The 24,024-nt window shown below is 32.5% G+C and overlaps 1 protein-coding gene across 3 annotated transcripts in view; it reads right to left on the reverse strand.

Annotated features, from left to right (window-relative positions):
- Positions 1-24,024, reverse strand: part of LOC115891936 (SH2 domain-containing protein 3C) — a 236,290-nt gene that overhangs the window by 179,460 nt on the left and 32,806 nt on the right. For 2 of the 3 annotated variants that reach the window (XM_030912550.1, XM_030912556.1), the window contains exon 2: positions 16,847-17,031. In XM_030912550.1, coding sequence (XP_030768410.1) covers positions 16,847-16,892 — 46 coding nt within the window. In that variant the 5' untranslated portion in view covers positions 16,893-17,031. Of the gene's footprint in view, positions 1-7,543; positions 7,668-16,846; positions 17,032-24,024 lie in introns of those variants that run through there. The other variant, XM_030912564.1, reaches the window with a different exon arrangement.

The following is a 24,024-nucleotide window of genomic DNA, read 5'->3' on the forward strand; positions in this document are numbered from 1 at the left end:
TTCTGGACATAAAACCATCTCTGTTTGAGTTTGAGTACCTCCCATCAAACAATAATATAATATGACTTTTCAATGACAGTGACATTTTCATAGGTGTGTTGATGAGGGTTGCTAAAAATTCTGTAAATCCTTAACTGTCTTCTTAACAAGCGAATATCTTTAATTAAAATAAGACTATTGAGATAAACTAAACATAAACTATCGAGAAAATGTATACTTAGATGATAAAATAATTTTAAAGACCTTGCTTTGTTAACATATTTTAGTATTCTAGACGGGGTTTCAAACTTTCACCAATCACCAATATCAACATTTTTTTCCCTCGTCTAATTCACAGATGGGAATTTTCATTTTTAATTTAGAAAGAGATACTAAAAAGCCAAATAATTTAGCTATAAACTGCTTAAGAAATCATCAAAATTGGGCCACTAGAACAAAATATATTAAGCTTTCAAATAAAACCAAGACTGGACCCTGCAATACCAAGATTACTTATTAACTGCACGATCAAGGCCAAGATCATGGGAATCTTCATCTTGATCTTGTATTTCTTCACTAGTAGCTTCTTACGAAAGGAAAAAGCTGTCATTGGAGGTGATTTTAACGCTAAGTCCCCCCAATGGGGAATGACCCAATCCGACCGGAGAGGTACACTTGTAACTGAATGGGCAGCCACAAACGATATCATCGTTGTTAACCAAGGAGGTAGTCCTACGTTCCAAAGGCGGGATTATGCATCTATATTGGACCTGACACTAGCCACATCCGACATAAAAAATAAGATAGTTCACTGGGAAGTTAGCGAGGACGAGTCACTTAGTGATGACAATTATATAATATTCGAGATTTCCGCTAAAAAATCTGTTTTAAAGCAGAAAAATCAAACAAATACCTGGAATGTTAAAAAAATGGACAGTCAAAAAGCTGCCGAGTTTCTCAAAACATGCAAAAATAAAGTGCCACCATCAAGCAGGCAATTTACATCAATCCTAATAAAAACCTGTAATATATCTATGCCCTATAAAAAAAAATCACCCGAGAGGCCAGCCCATGTATTGGTGGAATGACGGAGGAGAATATATACCAGAACAGCCCGTAGATCTCCATTAAACGGCAACTTCTACTGCTGGGATAGCTACAAGGAAGCCAGGAAAGACCTGAAAAATACCATAAAGAGGGACAAAAGAACCTGCTGGAAGAAGTTGTGTGACACCGTTGATCAGGATATCTGGGGGAAGGGATATAGGATTGTTATGACACAAATCAAGGGATTTCGGCCGAAACAGCAGATTACATTGGAGAATGTGATGGATATCGTCGATCATCTCTTCCCAAAACACGAATTAGTCACATACCGCAAAACTAAGACTAACAAACCGTTACAGTTCTACATGGAAGAGCTGAGCCGCGCAGCCTCAAAACTAAAAAATAACAAAGCACCAAAGCACCAAAGACCAAACAAGATCCCACCTGAAATGGTAAAACTAGCAGCGCAGACCGCGCCGGACTACGTACGCAGCCTACAATAAATTGGCAAAAACAGAGCGGTTTCCAGCGGAGTGGAAACGTGCCAAACTAACCCTCATAAGAAAAGACAATAAACCTATAGATCGTCCTCATCTTTCAGGCCAATCTGTCTATTGGATGTGGAAGGGAAACTCTTCGAGCAGATAATCCTTGGTAGACTAAAAATGGAGATCGAAAGGACAGGAGGGTTGTCCGAAAGGCAATATGGCTTTAGGGAAAAGAGACAAACCGTAGATGCCGTAAAGCAAATAATAAGTCTCTCTCGAGAAGCAGGGGACTACTCTCATGCCCATCGAAGGATTTGCTGTGTAATCATAGTGGACGTCAAAAACGCATTTAATAGTGCAAGTTGGCAGAATATAATCGATCAACTGTTAAGAAGAGACGTGGATAAAGCTCTTATAAACATGATAGCTTCAGATCTGTCAGAAAGAGAAATCATTATAGAGGCTGAAGGAGTGACTACTACTCAGACCATAAACAGCGGTGTGCCCCAAGGGTCTGTACTGGGACCTACTCTGTGGAATGTAATGTACGATGGTCTGCTGGAAACAGATATGCCAGATGATGTCAAACTGATCGGGTTTGCTGATGATGTTGCCGTCGTTGTAACGGCAAAACAAGAACAGATACTGATGAACAAAGCAAACACCGCTCTAATAAGGGTGTCCAATTGGATGCAGATAAATGGCTTAACATTGGCTCCTGAGAAGACAGAAGCAATACCCCTCACCAGGAAAAGGAAGATGACGCCAGTCGAATTCAAAATTCAGGGAGTTATTGTACGACCCAAAAATTCCATCAAGTACCTCGGTATTTGGCTAGACACAAAGCTCACTTTTGCAGAGCATACTAGTAGAACTTTGGAAAAGGCTGGAAAAACTTTAAGTGCGTTAAACGGCATAATGCCGAATATCGGTGGTCCCAGAGCTTCAAAGAGAAGAATACTGGCATCGGTCATACATTCACAGATGCTCTACGGTGCACCAATCTGGCACACAGTCACCGAAAACAGAAAGCTTACGCAAAAGTTCGCCTCAATGCAAAGGCAAGTAAATCTACGCATTTGTAGTGCTTACAGGACAGTATCGGAACTAGCGGCCGGAGTATTGGCGATCGACCAAAAAATCAAAGAGAGAGCCAAGAGATACGTAGGACAAGGAAGTCTAGAGTTAGAGAATGAGGTTATGAGGCAGTGGCAAATCAGATGGGAGAATGGAGTAAAAGGAGAGTAGTTGGGGAAACTAATCCCGGACCTGAGAAGATGGACAGAGAGGACCCATGGAGAACCGGACTACTTTCTTACGCAGGCACTCACCGGTCACGGATGTTTCAATGCCTACTTATTCAAGTTTCGCAGGAGAGAATCTGATAAGTGCAAATACTGTAATCAGCCTGACGATCGAGACCATACAATGTTTGTGTGTCCGAGATGGGAAGATTATCGATTAGCTTTTATGAATAAAACCGGCAAAACTTTCAACGCCCGAAGCATGATGGATGAGTTAATGGAGTCACCTGAGGGCTGGAGCCGAGCATATGGTGTGGTTAAAAATATATTGGAAGAGAAGATTTGGGACGAGTGATTACTAGACAACCCTTATTATGAAGTAATGTGAGAGCCGTTCCGTAATAAGAGGTGTAGGAAACGGAGGAGGGGAAGTTTTTAGTCGGTAGGCGAACTCCAGGAAATTCGAATCCGACACACGCCGACCACCAGAACACCAGGTCGGTAAGGTCTTTAGAAGATTTTTTATCCCTCTCAAAAAAAAAGTAGCTTCTTACCACTTGTAATAATACAATAATTAAACCCTCTTATACTACCTGTATAAAATATGTCACACAAATAAATAACAAATAAAAACCTATAATATGAGTTATAATTATATGCAACAAACAAATAATGTATTAATTGTACTAATGTTAGGATTTCAGAACTATTAACTGCAGCTAAACGTTTCCATCAGAAATCATAATAGCATCGTAAACGTCCTAGAGCTTTAACACTATTAAAATGTTTAACGTGCGACAGACAGTAAATAAAACCGAGGTTTTATCTCTTCTGCATTATCTTAAAAACACTTTGGGGCTGATCGAACAGAAATGGAAACAAGTTTGTTTAATCCTATTTGATAACCGCGAGTGTTATCTCAATCGATGATATTTTTATGATCGGTAGCTATAGATTTGCTTGTGTTTATATTCTACTAGCTCAATGTGCGTAAATAAAAGACTGAAGGTTGTTGGCCTGCAACTTGAGTTAAGATAACAGTCAAAAAGAGTGCGAAATATTTTGATTTGCTATCTGGGTTCACAGAGATTGTGTATATCGATCAAATATGGGCTTTCCCGATACAAAAAATTCACGCATGTCTAAATAAAAATAAAAATGTTATTTTAAATTTGAAAATATGTGTGTTATTAATAAATGCATTTTCCGGAGTAATTTATTAAATGTACCTAATGGTAGTAATATGTTCTGGAATAATATGTCACCTCTTCAAACTAAAAAACAGTGTGTGCACTATTGCAAAGGATTTGAAGGACATGTTTGAAAAAGTGACTTGTAATGCTTTTTTAATATAAATATTATTTTAAATTTATTTCTGTAATCAGTACATTTTCTGTTTCCTCAATAGCCCACAAATTTATTTAAGAAACGCTTAAATTTATTTAAGAAGAGAAAAATTTTTGAACCTAACCAACAATTCGTATTTATAGTGATTTCAGTAATTTTGATAAATGATACGGATATACTCGTTGCTTATTGGTTTGAAATAAATATGACAGTGCCCTCTAATGAAAATGCGAGTTACTAACCCTAATAATTCTAATTCTAAGCTGGCAACTGAGCTAGATGCTTTACCTAATAGACCGTTATTCAGAAGCTACAAACCTATCATCGATGAAAATATGCATGAACATTTATTTCCTAGCACACAACTAGAGAATATTGGCACACAGGTATAGTCTTAAGTTTATTATAGCGATTTTCTTGAAATGAAGTCGTGTATGGCAGAGATTAAATTGTTTTACAAAGGGCAAATGGCTGTTTTTTACTGCTGTTACCACTTTTTCTGACGCTAGCTCGTGTGTCACGGCCTTGCATTTTTACTCCCAACGCGCGTAAAGAAGTCTCACATTAAAAATACGAACTCTCAAAATAGTTTATTACTTTACCAGATATGAATATTAGATATAATCAAATAAAAGATAATATATTTCGCTCATTAATATACTAATATTAAAACTATCGGATAACTTTTCAGGTATACATATTTCCAAGATATTTGATTATTTTGTGATTGATAATGATTTTTTTCCAGAAACAGAGATAATCAAGAACAGAGGTTGTTCTTTAATAATAAAGGTGAAGAATCTAAATTTAGCCAATGTCTTTAATTTTAAATACAGGAAATCATTGAATTATTAAACTTAAGCCAGTATTACACTATCAAATTTCTTTGTCAAAGATTTTATTTTATCAAAGAATTTGATAGTGTAATATGTAATATGTGTGATTTTATAAAATATTGTATATTAACACTGTCAAATTTTTCATCAAATATCTTTTATAATAGACAAAGAAATTTGATAGTATAATACTGGCCTGAGACCTATCATAAGCTAATCAAAACGAATTAGGGATCACATATTATGTGTATTTACTATATTTATGGACCGATCTCCGTATATTTATAGCAGCATATCAGAACAATTTCGTTTATTTTCATGCATAAATTTATACAAAAACGAAATTATTTCCCGATATAAAAAAATAACAATAAAGACGCACTCGAAAACGCATAAATTCCATAAAATCAGTTTATTAGTTAGTGTGATTTTGCCTTCTTGATCGTCAAAATTGGTGTTAAATATGGCAAATTTTAATGTTTTGGGAAGACCAAACGGTGTTAGAAGGCGTTTAAATATCGAAAAGTCATCAGAGCCACAACTCTATTGCAGGAGTTACACATTCGGTCATTTCCAGACTATGAAATCGATACAGAGCATATAATTTTGTTGTCCGCAGACCATATCCTCAACGAGTAAGGCGGACAACCAGGCGGGAAGATCGGTATCTTGTTCAAGCAACTCTTCCTGAAAGAACACTTACTGCAAGAAACCTACAAAATCGTGTTACGATCGCCAGAGGAACTCGAATTTCAACTCAGACTATAGAAATAAGATGCATGAAGTCAACATTCGGTCAAGGCGAGCAGTTTTCGTGCCGCATTTAACAGCTAATCATCGTAGGGCATGAAGGATATTTGCTCAAGAACATCTTCACTGGGCGTGGATCAGTGGAGGCGCGTCTTTTTTATGATCCCGTTTCCGACTACATCATAATGTTGCCCGGCGGAGAGTTTACAGAAGACCGAATGAACGGTATCTGGACATAACAGTCAAAGAAACGATTCATTTTGGTGGAGGTTCCGTCATGGTATGGGGAGGTATAACTTTAAATGGGCCTACGGACTTGCATGTGTTTCTAGACGGCATCGGCATAATTAATTCTGAACGATACAGAGATGAGATTCTTGAAACATATGTTATTCCATTTGCTGCTCAGCATGGTCCAGAATTCATCTTCCAACAGGATAATGCCAGGCTTCGTACTGCAAGAGTAGTTACTCGATACCAATATCACAATTATGGTTTGGTCTGCTAATAGCCCTGATCTCAATCCTATTGAGCACCTTTGGGACCTAGAGAAGACTACAAAGTCGTCCACAAGCACCAGATCTTCAAACTTTAGAAGAAAATCTTCGAAAGAAGTGGAACGCCTTTCCTCTAAGAGATTATTCGAAATCTCATTCAGTCTATGACAAATCGGTGTGCAGAAGTGCGTAGAAACCGCAGAGGACACACACATTATAAGGAACAACATTTTAAAATAGTTTAGCATTGTTTTCGATACATATTATAGTCATTCATAACGTAAAAAAATAGAATTTTTACAAACAGTTTGACAACTTTTTTCATCATGAACACCAAGGTGTTACACCAAGGTGTATACATTCAAACTTACATAATTCCTAAGGAACATATTGCTAAGTTTATATGTTTAAATAAAAAAAAATCAAAATTTAAGCAAGGATGCAGTCAATAATCATCTCATAGGCTAATAAAACTACTTTTTCAAATTTGTCAAGCTTTCGAGAATGTTATTCCCATCATCAGGACAGTTTGGCTGAGTCAATTAGCAAAAAAACATCCTCTGCACAAAAAGGCCTTAAAAACTAGCATCGTATGATATTGGAATACATACAAGGACATTTCCTTTATAAAATATTAAAATACATATCCAACGACATTAATTTTCTTTTAAACACAAAACAAAAAAGATTTTTTTTTTTAAATTTACTAAACTAATTTTTACATTGTTATTTCGAGCTCAATCAAACAGTGACTCCGTTGGATCAAACAGTAAAGTCGTTAGATATGTATTTTAATATTTTATAAAGGAAATGTCCTTGTATTCCAATGTCATACGATGCTAGTTTTTAAGGTCTTTTGTGCAGAGGATGTTTTTTTGCTAATTGACTCAGCCAAACTGTCCTGATGATGGGAATAACATTCTCGAAAGCTTGACAAATTTGAAAAAGTAGTTTTATTAGCCTATGAGATGATTATTGACTGTATCCTTGCTTAAATTTTGATTTTTTTTTATTTAAACATATAAACTTAGCAATATGTTCCTTAGGAATTATGTAAGTTTGAATGTATACACCTTGGTGTAACACCTTGGTGTTCATGATGAAAAAAGTTGTCAAACTGTTTGTAAAAATTCTATTTTTTTACGTTATGAATGACTATAATATGTATCGAAAACAATGCTAAACTATTTTAAAATGTTGTTCCTCACTTAAATTTTTAGTTTTTTTCTTAACTTAGTCAGTCACGAATAACCTGCTATGTTTAAATGATATATTTTCTTTGTTTAAACGAAATTTATCAAAGTTTGCGTTTTGACTAGTTTTTTTTAAATAAAATATTTTAAATTAAAACCTACCAGATTTTCTCATATTAATTTCGTAGCAGCACTAAACATAACTGCACTATAATAATTGTTAATATTTTATCACTTAATTATTAAAACACTAAACACTAAACAATTTGTTTGCCGATTATACAATATAAACTTTATACCAAAATATTAGTAAATTAATGCTATAACCTAAACAGATAAACATTCGATAATATTAGTGTGATTTTTATCTTGGGGTAATGTTACGTATCAAATGAAGTGCACTATAGATAAGATAGAAAAATATTAATATCATTATATACAGGGAAATCAGAAAATAAATATAATATAATTATATGTTTATAGGTATTTGGTTTAACGTACCATGGCTTTTTTTATTCGTATAGGAAGTATATAGCAGTATAGCAACAGAATAAATTATTGTAATATAGGTAACTTTTTATTTGAATTTCAAATTTGTTCTTCACTTTTCGAAAATGCTACATACAGTGTAATAGATAAATTTTGCGTAATATGGGACTTTTTTGTTAGTTTATTTACCTACGTCAAATTTGACTTTGGTTTTAGTTTTTGCTTTGAAATAGATGAAATAATTTTGAAATTTAACGCAATAAATGCAAAAAAAATATCCGAAAAATGTATTTATTGAAGTGAAACTTCTTTACGCGCGATGGAAGTAAAAATTGAAGGCCGTGAGACACGAGACGCGAGACGAGAGAGGAAAAGTGGTAACGATCGGAGGTTAAGACGGAGCGTCGTAACTCGGGCCATATATGAGCTAGGGGGTGGAAACTCGGAATGTATGTATGTAGTATGTTTTCATGTTATTTTGACGACGTTTCGTGCACTGCGAAACCCCATCATCAATGAATCAAATCAAAAAATTGATAGATTGAAATTGAAATGGAAGTTTGCCGGTCACAATGTCAGACAGAAGGATGATCGATGGAAGAAATGCATCGTAAACTGGAGGCCCTGCGTGGGAGAATAGAAGAAGTAGAACGGAAGACCTCAGATGAGATGGGCGGACGATCTGAGGAAACATGCAGGCACAAGATGGATGAGCACGGTGACAGAGAGGGAAGAGTGGAAGAGATTGGGGCGGGGGGATGTCCAACGATCGACCGAAGAGGCTGAATAGATAGATAGATGTCGATAGATTGGACCAAGACCAACTTGACTGTGTACGACATGTGTCACTGTGACAGTTGTTTTGACGTAAGAAACGGCAAAAGTTGATGTCGTCCGATCGCGACCAAATTTGGTGGGTAGGCTATTTGAGCGACGGTGCACACGGTCCCACCCTGCAAAATTGGATGCGACGTTTTGTTTACATCTTCATCGGGGTGGGACTAACGATTTGCTAATTTTGCTATTGAAGAAAAATGTGGGTCGATTTCAGCATAATTGAGGACGGGCTACAGGTTGACGCCCTCGACGTTTCGAACCGATGCCTCTAAATGGACGAAATCACCAGGATTTTTCTTAATTATAGGCCCATTTGAACCAAACTAGGCACGTGGATAGAGGTATCCGAATGGAGGCGGATAGACGAGCAGACGGACAGCCAGACAGACGGAAGTAAGAAGAAGTTTCACTTCAAATATGCGCATATAGTGCAATTTTTTTTAAGTTTGATGTCATCTAGCGGACAAACGAAGCACTTTTGTATAGAGGTAAATTGTGTCCAATGACAAAATACGTAGTAGTTCTATGTCCACGGAATATTGGGACATCTTGTATAATATTTTTGGAGTGTCCTTTAGCTTTTCAAATAATTTAAAATATTAAAATTTTAAAATATTATAGTTCCATTCAAGTTGGATATACTTTAAAATAGTTATTTATGGTACTAGTGTGTTATCTTACATATAAGTCACGCTGGGAAATGATCGAGAGGGCTAATTTTCTCAAGTGACTTATATGTTATAACACGTGAGTGCCATACAAAATTTTATCCAACAGCAAAACTGTTTCATGTCCAATCTCTAAAGAATAAAATGATTTAAAAGGATCTACCAGTTCTGTTCTACTTTCATTGATGCGAATTAATAAATTATCAGGGTGCGTTTATGTTACTATGCAATATAATAGTTGTGCGTTTTGTTTTTTTATGTTTCGTTTGACATTAAGACGTCATTTAGATAAATCGCGATTTTTTAACGATAAAATAGTGAATTATCACCCAACAAGTCAGATTTTAAAGAAAAATGATTCAGGAAGATCTTCCGCAAGAAATTATTAACCAGGCAGAGGCGGCTACAGCACAAATACTGCCACAAAAAGTCTCGTGGCGTATATGATAGGGAATTCAGTTTGTTATAACTTCAAAAAATCATGCGTGTGTTATTATATATTTTATATGCATGTACAGGGTGGGTCAAATTCGACGCTTTTAAATGGAAACATCCTTTTCTATAGGAGATAGACGAAAACTAATATCGGTGTCTGGAGCTCAATTTTCATCAAAAACATGATGGTGAAAACCGCCCATCAATATCTGTTACCGTTTCGGAGTTACGGGGTGTTTTTCAAAAATGTGCATTTTTAACAAATCGCTGCAACTTTTTTGCTATGGAAAATTTTGTATTTCTATGAAAACATTTCCAAAGCACCTTTTTACGTAGAATTTAATGGTTTAAGTATATTTTTTTTTAAAATTAATAGTTTAAGAGTTATCAACAGAAAAAATTATTTTTTGTTTTGGGACACCCTCTATATTTTTAATTAACTGAAAATAATTTAAAATTACCTTTCCAAAAATATATCACACTTGATATTTTGTTATAATCCTCTTCGAAATACAGAATTTTTAAAAGTTCGCCACTTTTAACTAGTAGGCTTTGGACCCCTTATTGATGATATGCCCTTAATGCAACTCGAAAACATATTTTTCCAGCAAGACGACGCACCGCCTGAACGCTGAAGTTATCAGCAAATTTTTGCAGCCAATTTCAAGAATAATTGGATAGCTTACCAAGATCCCAGCCGTTGGTTGTCGAGGCCGCCTGACTTAGTGCCCATGGATCTAATCCTATGGATATATTTGCGGAAGAATAAAGGTTCCTTATTCTTCCTTATAATCTACACAAGAATTAAAAATACTTAGCAGTTATGAGAGGGTATCTTTCACCTCCAGTGAGTTAATGAATTCCGCGAGAAATGTTCAAAAACTGCCCAGTCTGTCCATAACAGAAGATGGTCGATATGTCGAACACCTGTGGCAAAATCTCATGTCTTAGTTTACTATTTATTTTTATTGTTATTAGATATAGTTTAAATGTGTCGATATTGGTTAAATATATTTTAAATTGTTATAAAATTCTGCATCTCTCATAGCAAATATTATTTTCGTTTTAATTGATGCTCACAGCTAGAATTTTTTGCATTACAGCCGGTGCCGTTCAAAACCTACTTATTCAAAGCGGGCAAATTTTTATATACTCTATATCTCGAAAAGGAATCTAGCAAAATATCAAGTGTGTTATATTTTTTGAAAGGTAATTTTAAATTCTTTTCAATAAATTAAAAATATACAGGGTGTCCCATATAAAAAAATTAAATTTTTTGTTCATAATTCTTAAATTATTAGTTTTAAAAAAATTATACTTAAACCATTAAATTTTACGTAAAAAGGTGTTTTGGAAATGTTTTCATAAAAATACAAAATTTTCCATAGCAAAAAAGTTAGAGCGATATCGAGGGGTGTCTCACTCGGGTAAAAAATGTACACGTACTGCCAAAATATCCTTCCACTGCTAAGCGACTGCCAATGACTATGAAGAAGACTGCCTATGACTGCCATGTAATTATTATAGGCGACTGCCATAAGACTGCCAATGACTGCCAGCGACTGCCAAGAAAATGTACATGTAATTCCAATAGTGAGACACCCCTCGAGCGATATGTTAAAAATGCATATTTTTGAAAAACACCCCATAACTCCGAAACCGTAACAGATATCGATATGCGGTTTTCACCATCATATTTTTGATGAAAATTGAGCTCCAGATACCGAAATTAGTTTTCGTCTATCTCCTATAGAAAAGGGTGTTTCCATTTAAAAGCGTCGAATTTGACCCACCCTGTACACATGTGAGTAATGTTTGCCACTACTTAGGCTGTTGGATAAAATTATTTCTATGCAAATTGTTGTTTTCCTTGAAGTGTTTCCAGATCTTGTGAGAAGCGCCACCCTATAGGTATAGTAAAATATCCCAAAAATATTATAGACCTGACACTATTACTTTTGTTATATTCAATGTAAACCCTGTTATTATTCAACTATACGTATACCTACATATTAGCTACATATCCTTGACAAGTTATTACAATTAGACATTGGCATAATAATAAATTAATGGTAATCAATTAAGTTATTTCTACATACGACAATGAAATAAAATTAGGAGTAACAGGATACACGTATAGACGTCATAGAAATATGTTATAGAATTACAGTAGACAGAAATGTATATGCACCACATGTGATCAGAATTTCTACGCTAGACAGCTAATTGATTTCTTTAAACTATATGGGTAATGCATTTTTTGTTTCGCTTCCTGTAGACGTGACATTTGACACACTTCTTTCAACTAAGATGAAGGCTAGTAAAAATATGGAAATAAGTGCAACTAGATATTAGTATTCCTTGTATTGATACTACTATAAATAGAAATTTTTTTTTTTCCATAGCAACTGTTAAAATTGCCTTATATCTATCAAAAATAGTAGATAAAACAGTACTTTAACCGCAAGAGTAGATTAAATGATACTTTAACAGCGAGGATAGGTTAAAAACTTCGTTTCTTCTCGCGCGTTTTTAATTGCTTCCATTTTTGAGAATTTTTGTATTCCTTTTCATAAGTTATTCGGGATTTAAACGGAAGTAGTTTGGATATGGCGTTTGTCGCCTCAGCCTGAATATATGTTGGTAATTTATTTATTTCGTTTTGAGCCATTTCTGGCTCAAATTCAATCAGCAATCGACACGAAAGAGAATTAACAATATTGACTCAAAACTGACAACTAAAGAGATAGCTTTATTTATTTGTCAAATTACATAGAAATCAACGCCAACCCAGCACAATATTTTTTCTGCTCGTAATTCCTTGAAATAATAATTTCTGAATCTTTTTTAAAACCTAACTCGCTATGAAAAAAAATATTAATTATAACTCCCGAAATTAATAATAATAAATTAATCTTTTCGATCGGCGATAAAATACCATTTTATCGTCTTATATAAAAAATAACTATAAGTTGACGTCTTCTTTTTGCTATTCTAGCTAATCTGGACGGAGCCTACTTTGTTTACGATGAATCCGCTCTTCATAGCTCTCTCTCGCCATCGCCATAGTGATTCACCTCCTATGGATGCATCAACCCTCCTTGTATCATGCTATGGATGTAAACACCGACCCAAGGTTTCGCTTGCGATTGGGGTATAAATACCGTATGATCAAAAAAAATTAACCAAGTTAGCTTGGAAATAAGGGTCGATGACATTGAACATATACGTTTACATACCGTCTGTTGAATCGCCAATTAGAATAGCAATATTTAAAATACCTCTTCACGTGCATATTTTTGATGAAAAAGCTTTTCTGATTAGACATAGCATTTGCATCCCTTAGCTGATATTTCCCGAACTTGAAAATAATTTCCAACGATTTTTCTTAGCCGATTTACTTATTAGAATGTTTTTTCATGCGTCCATTCTTAGCTGGCCACCCTGTACATTTCAAATATGTCCGACTTGGTTATAAATTATGACATTTTAGTATTGATAAAATGCGAGTTAGATTAATAGCATGCCGAATGGTATAAGATATTATAAATGATATGTTATATTTTAAATTATAATGTTATTGTTATACCAAAGGTTATAGTGTATTAACAAAAATGTCATTTAAATATTCTCTGTCATTGTTCATACGATTTACTTAAAGTTATGAAAAGAGATATACTCAGAAACTGGAAACTTAACATGAAACTCCTTTGAAAAAGTTATATATTAAATATTCTCTTTATTTTCGGTGTTTTTTAATTGAGTTATTTATAAATATGTTTTTTTATGAAAATTCTTTAAAAACTTAATATTCAGTTTTTTTAATTAGATATTTATGAATATATTTTGATGAAAATTAAGAAAGGATAGCTTTTTATATATTTTTTAATGGTAATATTGGAAAATTAAAAGAAAATACTTTCAAGTTTGAAGTTTTCTTTCATCTTGTTAAAATTCCGTTAATTAATCCACGTGTTTTTATTTTTTTGTATTTGATTTTTGTCTTGTTTGCCTTTGGTGCTTTTCTAATGGTTTCATATTTTATTCGAAAATCTACCTTAATTAATTCAAAAGTAGATTTATAATTAAAATTACAACAATTAGATAATGTTCAAGTTTATTAGAGTATTTAGTGTAAAAAGTATATACAATGCTACAATTAGTAAATTGCAAAATGTTTAATATCTAATTATTATTATTTTTTCTTCTATAAATATTTTTTAAAACTCTTCCGTGAGAATACGCTATAATATATTATTTCTCACGCGAAAAACAATTTTTTAGCATACAAAAGAGGAAATTATGAATATGGACGTAACATGTTTTTAATTTCATATTTTCTTATTTTAATATAACGGCATAATTTTAACATACGTTTATTTCTAAACTAAAAATAAAAAATAATTTTTGGTAGTAATAGTACACCAATATGAATTAAAACTTTCTGTTTTTTTTATATAAGCAATGCCTGGATCTGAGCAGACTCTTTAGATTGACATCATTTTAAAACAAACACTTAAGAATAAAATTATATGTCAAGTGATTTAAAATGTTGTCCAGTTAACTTGCTGTGCGTAGTTTGACTTTTTTAAAATTTATTTTTTGCTTTTAATAGTAGATATATACAGTGTGTGAATAAAGAAGGGCTAAGGAGGGGTAAGGGGAAAAAATCAGAAACATATTTCACTTTAAGAAACTAACAGGGGTATTTTATACAAAATTTTTCTTGACAACATTTTGACTTTTTTAAAATTTATTTTTTGCTTTTAATAGTAGATATATACAGTGTGTAAATAAAGAAGGGCTAAGGAGGGGTAAGGGGAAAAAATCAGAAACATATTTCACTTTAAAAAACTAACAGGGGTATTTTATACAAAATTTTTCGATTTAACGTTCTCCTTAAAAGTACTGATGAGCGAGATTGGTCTTGGTTTGGCGGTCTTCGTCTTAAGGTACATTCAGGCTGAGAGCGTCGAGCGTCGAGCGTCGCGTCGCATTTGCGTCGCGTCCGCGTGTCGAAATGGAACCAATTCACTTAACTTAAATTAGACCGTTCAGGCAGACAGCGTCGCGTTTGGCGTTGCGCTAGCGTCCGCTGTGCGTCGGGGTTCGAGTTCAATGGGGCGGACGCGACGCAAATGCGACGCGACGCGTCGCTCGACGCTCTCAGCCTAAATGTACCTTTAGACTTAATTTTTAATCAATGCATGAGCAAATGCAATACCAAGACCAAGACTCTCTTGATCATAGTCTTCCTTGGTCTTGGCCTTGTTCTTGCAGGGTCCAGTCTTGGTATTGATCTTGGCGCACACTGGTTTAAAAAGCATATTAAGGCGCATATTCTATATTATTTGGCCCTCCCTCCGCTGAAATAAATTTCTGTATCAGGACCTGCCCAAGACTAATTATTAGACTAATTTGTAGTATATAATGATATAAGCAATACTTGCATTTGCACCCATATAATATAATTTTTGGGATCCGGAAATATGACCATATTAGTCAAGCATATAAGCATTCAGGATGGTTATTGATGAACGAGCGGCGCCACCTTCATCTGCTTTGTCTGTTCCAAAAAATTTTAATAAACAAGTCATCACCATATCTTTACGAGAAAATTCGGTTTCGCACAGACATTCATAATATTAACACTAGATTTAAGGGAAGGCTAACAATTCCTAGTCACAATACTACTTTGTATGAACGATCCTTTTCATATTTAATCGCAAAATATTTAAACGACTTCTCCGAAAATATTAACAGGATGTCTAGTGCTACATTTAAGAGAATTGTTCTTCAGCACATGGTGGGACAGCATAAATAAATGGATTATAATTATAATGAGCATGTTCAATGTTAAGTTTGCTTGTATTATTTTGTATTTTTGTTCATATATTTCTCTTCTATATAAATTTTATTATATTTCATGCCGTAAATAACTTTATTTTTATACTGTTTATGCACTTTTAAGGTCACATATTTGTAGATTTACTTAAGATTTAGTTTCATTAATTTTTATTATTGTTAACAAATATTTTCTTCTCTGTGGGTTAGTTGAACAGAGGGCAGATATCTAATCTGCTCAACTGAACACTACTTTTTTTTTCTTTCTTCTATTATTGTTTATGGCACAGTTATACAAATAAAGTCCTTTATTATTATTATTATTATTATATTACTATTTAAAAGTCATAACAGTCTAACTTTAAGAGAAATATCGTGTAATTTTGAGCGTTATTGTAATATTGAGAATTAATACAAAACTAATTCTACTTCAAGCAATAGGAAAACTCATAATAAAAATATAGGTACTAGTACAAATACAATATGATTGACAAAAAAAGGCTTCAGCGATGGCTATGAAATGTAGATTGCTGTCATTTTATATGTAAATGTTTCATATTATATGTAGAATGTCATCAACGTTCATTTCCAAGCCAATTTTTTGAATGTTTTTGAAAATCAAACGCCGTTTTTTTCGATCATACAGTATTATAATTTTCTATACTAATACTATGGTCTGTCCGACAAAAATTTTGACGGACGAAATCCCAAAGATGACAGAAAATACAAAATTTGCCTGTGAATTAAAATGATAGACACAGCTGTCATTGTCAGGGATCCTGTTTTTGGTTAGACTATATGAATCGTGATTTGTTAATTGGGCATCAGTCACCATTCAGTCATTTTTGCGTTTTTATTTTTTTTCTCAATTCTATATTAGTCACGCTATACAGTTTCTTATTAAAAGGGCCCCTGTCCTGATCATAGAGGTCCTGATTTCATAATATTATTAAAGCGCGAAGAATATTGGGAGTTTCATAAAAATATTTATATCAGTCAGTGAATGATGCCGAAGGACTTTTTTTCAAAATTTATGTTCCCTGATTCTTTTAACAAATCGCGACTCATATATTGAAATAAATAGTATTCATTAATAAGTATAATTATAAAAGTACAACTACTAAAACAGACTACTATATCTCTTATTATACTTTTATAAGTTATAATATAGGGATTGTTTTAATAGACTTACTGTGTACGCTGGCTCTTTTCTTTAATTTGCTGGCACTTTTTCCCATTTCTATCTGTCAAATGTTGACTTCTGCATTAGTTTATTACACTATACGATCACAATATCGGCGTCGGTGGTTTGCCCGCCTGCAATATTTCTAAACAGCGCGAATCCTTCCAAAGATAAGATTAGATCGTCGTGTTAGCCTAAAAATTTCCGTGTAATTTGAATATGTTGATTCAACATCGACGCAATTCTGTCCTTCGTTAATCTTTTTAGCGATAATATTTAGAGGAAATCGGTGAATGAATATAATAAACAAAATGGATTCCGTTTAATAACGTTTACAATTAACGTAAAGTGCTATAGTTATACCGGGTGCGTCTCAAAAGTGGCTCACCCCTATAACTTTTTTATTTTTTCAATAAAAAAACGAGATTTGGTATGTTAGTATATGACATAAATTAGGATTGATTGATGTTTTCAATTGTTTTCGGTCACTTCCTGTTTCACCGAAAATGACAACAGCTTTTGATATTTAAATGGCACCCTCCGTATTTTTTTACTTTATTCGATAGAAAATGACTTTCTGAATCGAATGACATACTCAATTATCATGACATACTCTATCATATGTCAACTTTTGACATATGATAGAGAGACAAAAACAAATCGTATTTTAAATTTCAATCTAGAGTGCAAATTGCTTCAATTTTTAATCAAGGAGCCTTGGAAAAATAGATTTGATCGTTTAATGTTTTTATTGTCTTGTCCTGGCTGGTTAAAAGATGCCCATATCGTATTTTTAATTATATCTCAATTTTTTCAAACGGAGCGAGGGTGGCTCATTAGCATATTTGGTAAAAGCATTTTTTTACGAATAATTTGATACCACACACATGGTATTTCAAGTCAAATTGTCGTTATGAACCGCATGTTATAATTTCAAATAAATTTTATGCGAAAATGTCAAAAGTTGACATATGATATGTCATTCTATTCAGAGTGTCATTTTCTATCGAATAAAGTAAAACAATATCGATGGTGCCATTTAAAAATCAAAAGTTGTCATTTCCGGTGAAACCGGAAGTGACCGAAAACAATTGAGTATTGAGTATGTCAATCAATCCTAATTTATGTCATATACTAACATACCAAATCCCTTTTTTTATCTTATAGAGTAAAAAAGTTATAGGGGTGAGCCACTTTCGAGACGCACCCGGTTATGGCCCTGTTCTCAGAAGAATCCCTGACTAGTCAGCGCGTTTCTTATTGGTTGAAATGTGTAGAAACCAGACTAAGAATCAGGTTTCTACGCATTTTAACCAATGAGAAACGTGCTGACTAGTCAGGGATTCTTCTGAGAACAGACCTTATATGATAACGATTTTATTGGATTGTAATTCCACATATTAAGTCTGAGACTTTATTTTAGCTTTTAATTTTCTATAAATTTTTTGATAGAAATTATAATTATAGTTTTATTAATATATTACTGTAATTAGTCACTAATACAAGTTTTTCCAAAGAGATTCATAAGTGATAACAATGATTGTTATTTAATGATATCTCACTCAGTGATTCATGTACGAGTAAATAATTATACTAATAACTGTGTCATGTAGATGAGAATATATGATGCAATATGACTAAAGTAACAAGAATACTGCCATTATGAGGGACAATCGGTTATTCAGACACGATGTTCATCCTCCAGATTTGTCCAATAGTTGGACAATAGTTTGTCCAAGCAAATAATCATCAATTGAATTGCCATTTCATGTAAAAAAGATATGTTAGCTTAGAAAAAAATAAGAGTAAGAGCAAAATGATACTAAAATAGATAGATATAAAATAGATGAATATTTTTCAGCATTCCTGAAAATATGCAAGATATATTCCAAGTGATGGCTGACAAGGCTGTAGAGACTTTCAATGCTTGTAATTTTTTCAGGAAGCATCTTTTCTTTTAGATTTATCTGTAGTACCACCCGCTGAAGTTTGGTACACTATGTTTTACACCCGTTATAGGGGAAAAATTGTGTGTGCACTATGAGCGCATATTTGAAGTGAAACTTCTAACAGCTATTAAATTAAGAAATTAGAAGGGCATGTTTGAAAAAGTGTAATTTGAAATGTTGAAAAAGTAATAAAGTAAAAAAATAATTTTTACGCTCAAAAAATAGTTTTTTACGTGTAACAAGTAGTTCTTTACACGTAATAATTTGAATCATTGTCACAAAATTTGTTTTAAAATATCAATATTTTTGAATTTTTGTTAAAAACATGAACTGCTCACAAACACGTCGCACAGTGATGCAGCAGTTCCCAAAAGCGGCAGAAAATCAAAATATCAAAAGTATTTTTTTTTAAATTATAATTTCACTTGTATAGTTCCTAATAGACCATATTTTCAGAATCGTGAAGATTTTTAAATGAAAACGGGCCCATGATTAATCCCTGATAAGAAATATTCGAGCTTATAAAATTATTAGCTGAAGCTAAAATATTTTGATTAAATTTTGATTAAATAAAATTAGTGCGTTTAACGTTGGTGATAAATTAGTTAAAAACTGATGGTACTCTGAGAAAGTACAATGTTTTCAACTGTTTTTCCTCTTGGTAATTCTAGTTTTAACTTCCCTGGTACCATAAAAAAAATCAATAAAGACCTTGATGTAATTAAGAACTGCTTAATCTAAAATCACATTTTATGTAAGCTAATACAAAATGCTCCAAATTGCTCCAAAAAAATGACCAACATTAGCCCACAAATACCCTTTAGGTTGCCTAACTCTCCCGAAAACCATGGTTTAGTTTCCCAAAATAAATTACGTATGACAGTATATTACTGGGTGTTTCTTAGGTGCTGTAAAATATTGTTGTTGGTTATTTTTAATTAGTTTTAGAAAGGAAACTGTAATATATTTTCTCTTATCCAATTTAATTTTCGATATACAAAGTATTCAAATTTAAAAATACTTTTTAATGTGTAATTTTAACTAGCTTTTCCCTGTTAAGCCTAAGTTTTTATTAGTTTTGTGCTTATATGACATTAAATTTAATATTATAAGAAATCTCATTAATTTTGAATAATTATTGTTAATATAAACTAAAAAGACGTGTCAATGTATCTGTCTATCATGCGTCAATATTCATTCAACAACTTTCATCAAGAATGTCATGCACCTTCTAGATACTAATTTTCTCGGATATAGTAAGAGATCACCAAGACTTCTCCTGTCAAGTAAAATAGAACAGCATCCTGAGGCTCAAAAACTTATTATATATTAAATTATTCTATTTTTTTTATCCATTTGCTAAATCCATCTTAAATATATTATCCATCTTATCTAGAAGCTTTAGGATAATTTTTAGTTTCTTTTTCTTGCGTATTAAATTCTTGTAACTAAGTTCTAATTATCATCTAAGTATAATATTTTTACGACAGGTAATTACAGATATTTCTAAATTATAGAACATTTAAAAATATAACTAAAATTAAATGATTGTAAGTGAACAACTGCTTACATCTAATGCGAAAAGAGCGCTCAATCTTTTAGATGTTTTGGTGTTACCCTTAATCAAGGGTATTACTTTCATTAATATCTCACTACATAAAATATACAGACGTATTTACTTTCTTTTTTTTTTCTTATGGAAATGAATGTAAATATTTTGAATTTAAGTAATACTTATTGGTAACTAGTTCTGAAAAAAGGATTAATTATAGTGAAAACGAAATGCCAATTCTATTGTAAGGGGCTGAACATAAAACCCTGTATATTTATTAATGTGTTTACACAAACTTTTTTGATTTTTTAAACTTTACAAAGAATAGAGTATTAAATTAATATGCTATTGAAGACAAAATAATATTAGTAAATTTTTTACAACTCATTTTTTATTTTTTACAGCCAATTTAAGTACACACTGTATACATAATTCAATTTTCTGAATTCCAAACATCACTTATACACTTAGAAAACCACATTTAACAAAAATAATTTTAAAAAATGTAGCAGTAAGTTGAGAAATTATTTTTTGCCACTTTTCGCGTTTTCGGCATCACTGTGCGTCGCGTCACTGCGTATTTCTAAGCCGTAAGTTGTACTTACTACTTTTTCAATCATTACCACTATCTCGTGTGTCACGGCCTTAAATTTTTACTCCCAGCACGCGTAAATAAGTTTCAATTCAACAGAGATAGGCGTATTTGGGCCAAAAACTAAATACTCCGAGCCAATTCCTTCATGCAGAAATCTACGCTATCGAAAGATGCGTACAACTTATCTTAGATAGGAACTATAGGAATCGAGAGGAACCGAGGAATAACCTTATCCGAGAGTCCAGCATCCCTAAAAGCCATCAACTCAGTAACCATCAATTCGAAGTTGATCAAAGGATGCCTAGAGAAACTAAACACATTTTTGTCAAAGAAAATCAAGTCCTCCTACTCTGGGTGCCAACCTGGGTGCCAACCCACCAAAGGATAGACATAGTCTAAGACACTCGAAAAAATTTCTCTGGACTTACGACGACTTACGAGTCAAATCGTGTTAAAAATCAAAGATTTTCCTTGATTTAATTATGAACATTCTTCGGATTGTCACGATGTTTTTTCGGATTGTGGCACTGTCTCCTCATTTAACACCTCAGTAGAATGAAGTTAAGAAACAACGGCGAATGCAGATTCTTTGGGAAGAATGGGGAAACATCAGAACATCTAATCACTGGGTACGCCGCGACGACAACCATTCATGCCATGAAGTTTGGCATATCTGATACCGAAGATGGAGAACTAACCTCTATAAAACGTCTTTTAGCCCTGAGACTGTATGATGAGTTATAACTAAAGAAATTGTAATTTTTTATTTTGTGACAGTTTCTACTTTTTTTATTTTCTAATTTGATATAAGTTAGTACAGTAAAAATATAAGTTACTACAGTAAATAAAGAAAGGCAAAAAGAAGAAAGAAAGTGCAAGAAGTTTCTAAACTCTTACTTTCAATTAAAAACACCGTAAGTAAATACAATTTTAGTGATTTTTTAAATTTTACTCAACTATTAATAATTTTATTCAACTATCTTCTAATAATAATAAAATAAATAATTTTATATTCAACTGTCTTCTCATATCTATAGAGACCTTGGTGCATCCTATCGTTGTATAAAAAAAGCTTTATAAAAATGATATACCACTAATTTACGTTTTTTTTTCTTATAAAAATAAGCATGTTTCTTCACAATAACAATTCCATAGAGATTAAAATGTTATTTGACTTTTATACTCGGGCAAAACTCGGGACACCAAAAGGAAACTAATATCAAGTTACAAAAGTCGGCCATTTACACGTGTTTGAAGCTTATGATTGATTTTATACTTCTAAACGATACAATGTGTTTAGGTTTGTTAAAGATTAAAAGCACGGCATAAAGCTTTTAGGAATCTGATGTTACAAAATTTATTATTTTGTCGTTTTACCGGTGTCATTTATACCGTATGATGAAAAAAAACTGCGTCAAAGAAATGAAAATTAATGATAATTTTGGCTAGGTCAATTTCTAGACGTCATTTACTCAAAATTGAATGACAGGAATCATAAAGAATGACAGGAAATTTCCAGAAACACAAATCTACGACCAAAAATGTTTTTACTCGAATTTTAAACTACACTATTTATTAAATTTTTACCCAATATAAAAATAAATTACAACCTTATTAAGGCCAACTGACAGCAAGCGCCATTAAAAAATAAAGAAAAGTGCGGACCAAATAAACATTGCTAGGGCTTGACAAAATTTTCATCGATTGTTATTCCCCAGCCGTCTTTGACGCCGTTTCTTTTCTCGATTGTACGGTATTTTATTTTAAGAGTATTAAGAGCCTTATAAATAAATTGGTCCCTGGGTAATAAGAAATAATTATAGAGGTATGTAACAAATAATATACCCAAATCACACTTTAAGCTCAAAAGACATATTATAATATTTTTAATATTATTTAATATAGTAAGTACTTAATTAAGATTGCTTACTTAAGTTGCAAGGTGCATAATCAAGTAGTTATTCATCTATTTAATTATTCACCTGGGAGCTGGGAAAAATAAATGCATCTTTCATGTCCAAGTCTCGTGGAATTAAAAGGATAAACAAACTAATTATAAGATAAAATTTATATTAGAAAGAAGCATATTTCCAACATCTGCTAACTCTAAATCAAATCTATTAAAAGTCAATCTATAAATCAGTCGTTTTTAAATTAAAGCGATATTTCAACGAGTTTATATGTCAATCGTCTAGATATAGTGGTTATTTTTATTACTAAATGGCATATTGGTATTAAAGTGATGATGATAGTCTAAATGCATAACTAACTAAAATTAACAATGTTCTTGAAATCAATTTGCAAGCAATAAATAAAGCATTGCAGTTGCTTGTAAAACACTGGTTTGCATTTCACACGTTGACTTACTAGAACAATTATTTTTATTGATAAAAGCAGTGATTCTTCAATACGAATTTTTAAAATTATTATTGTTTAATATAAGGACAATAATATTATTAATCGGTAATTTTTCCTCAATCTTCTATCTTTTTCTTTGTGAAGCCTTAAATATACAGGGTTGTTCACCACATACGACAGGGAGTATTGTAGCTAAACGATTAGATTTTTACAAATTGTAAGTTTTGGGTTCGTTGAACGACTATTAGAGCTAAAATTTAAAAATAATTTTACAAGATACTGAGTGTCCCAAATAAGTAAAAGATATTATAGTATAGTTGTACGTTTTAAAGTGTAACACCCTGTATATTATTCTATTTTTAGATTCTACGATTGAAATAAAGGTAAATTTGATCAAGGTTTATAACACTTAAACCTTGCCATTTTTGAGATATTTTCAATTTTATAAAATTGCAGTAAAAATTTTAAATCTTTATTTCTTCAAGGGTATCAAAGTTTTTAAAACTAAATTTTTACTGAAGATTATTTATAGATCAGATTTTGTGCTGCAATGATAAAAATTATACTACCTTATACAGAGTGTCCAAAAATTTATATTAAATAATTACTAGCTGTAAACGGCAATAACTTGTTTAATTTAAATGGAACACCCTGTATATTTTAGGTGAATCTGATGGAAAATTTAATTGTCTATTAAATTGTGTTATACCATTTTTTACCTATTTCTTCAAGT

The sequence above is a fragment of the Sitophilus oryzae genome, unplaced genomic scaffold (genome assembly GCF_002938485.1).
Source record: "Sitophilus oryzae breed Bouriz unplaced genomic scaffold, Soryzae_2.0 scaffold_1009_pilon_pilon, whole genome shotgun sequence".
Classification (NCBI taxonomy): Eukaryota; Metazoa; Arthropoda; class Insecta; order Coleoptera; family Curculionidae; genus Sitophilus; species Sitophilus oryzae.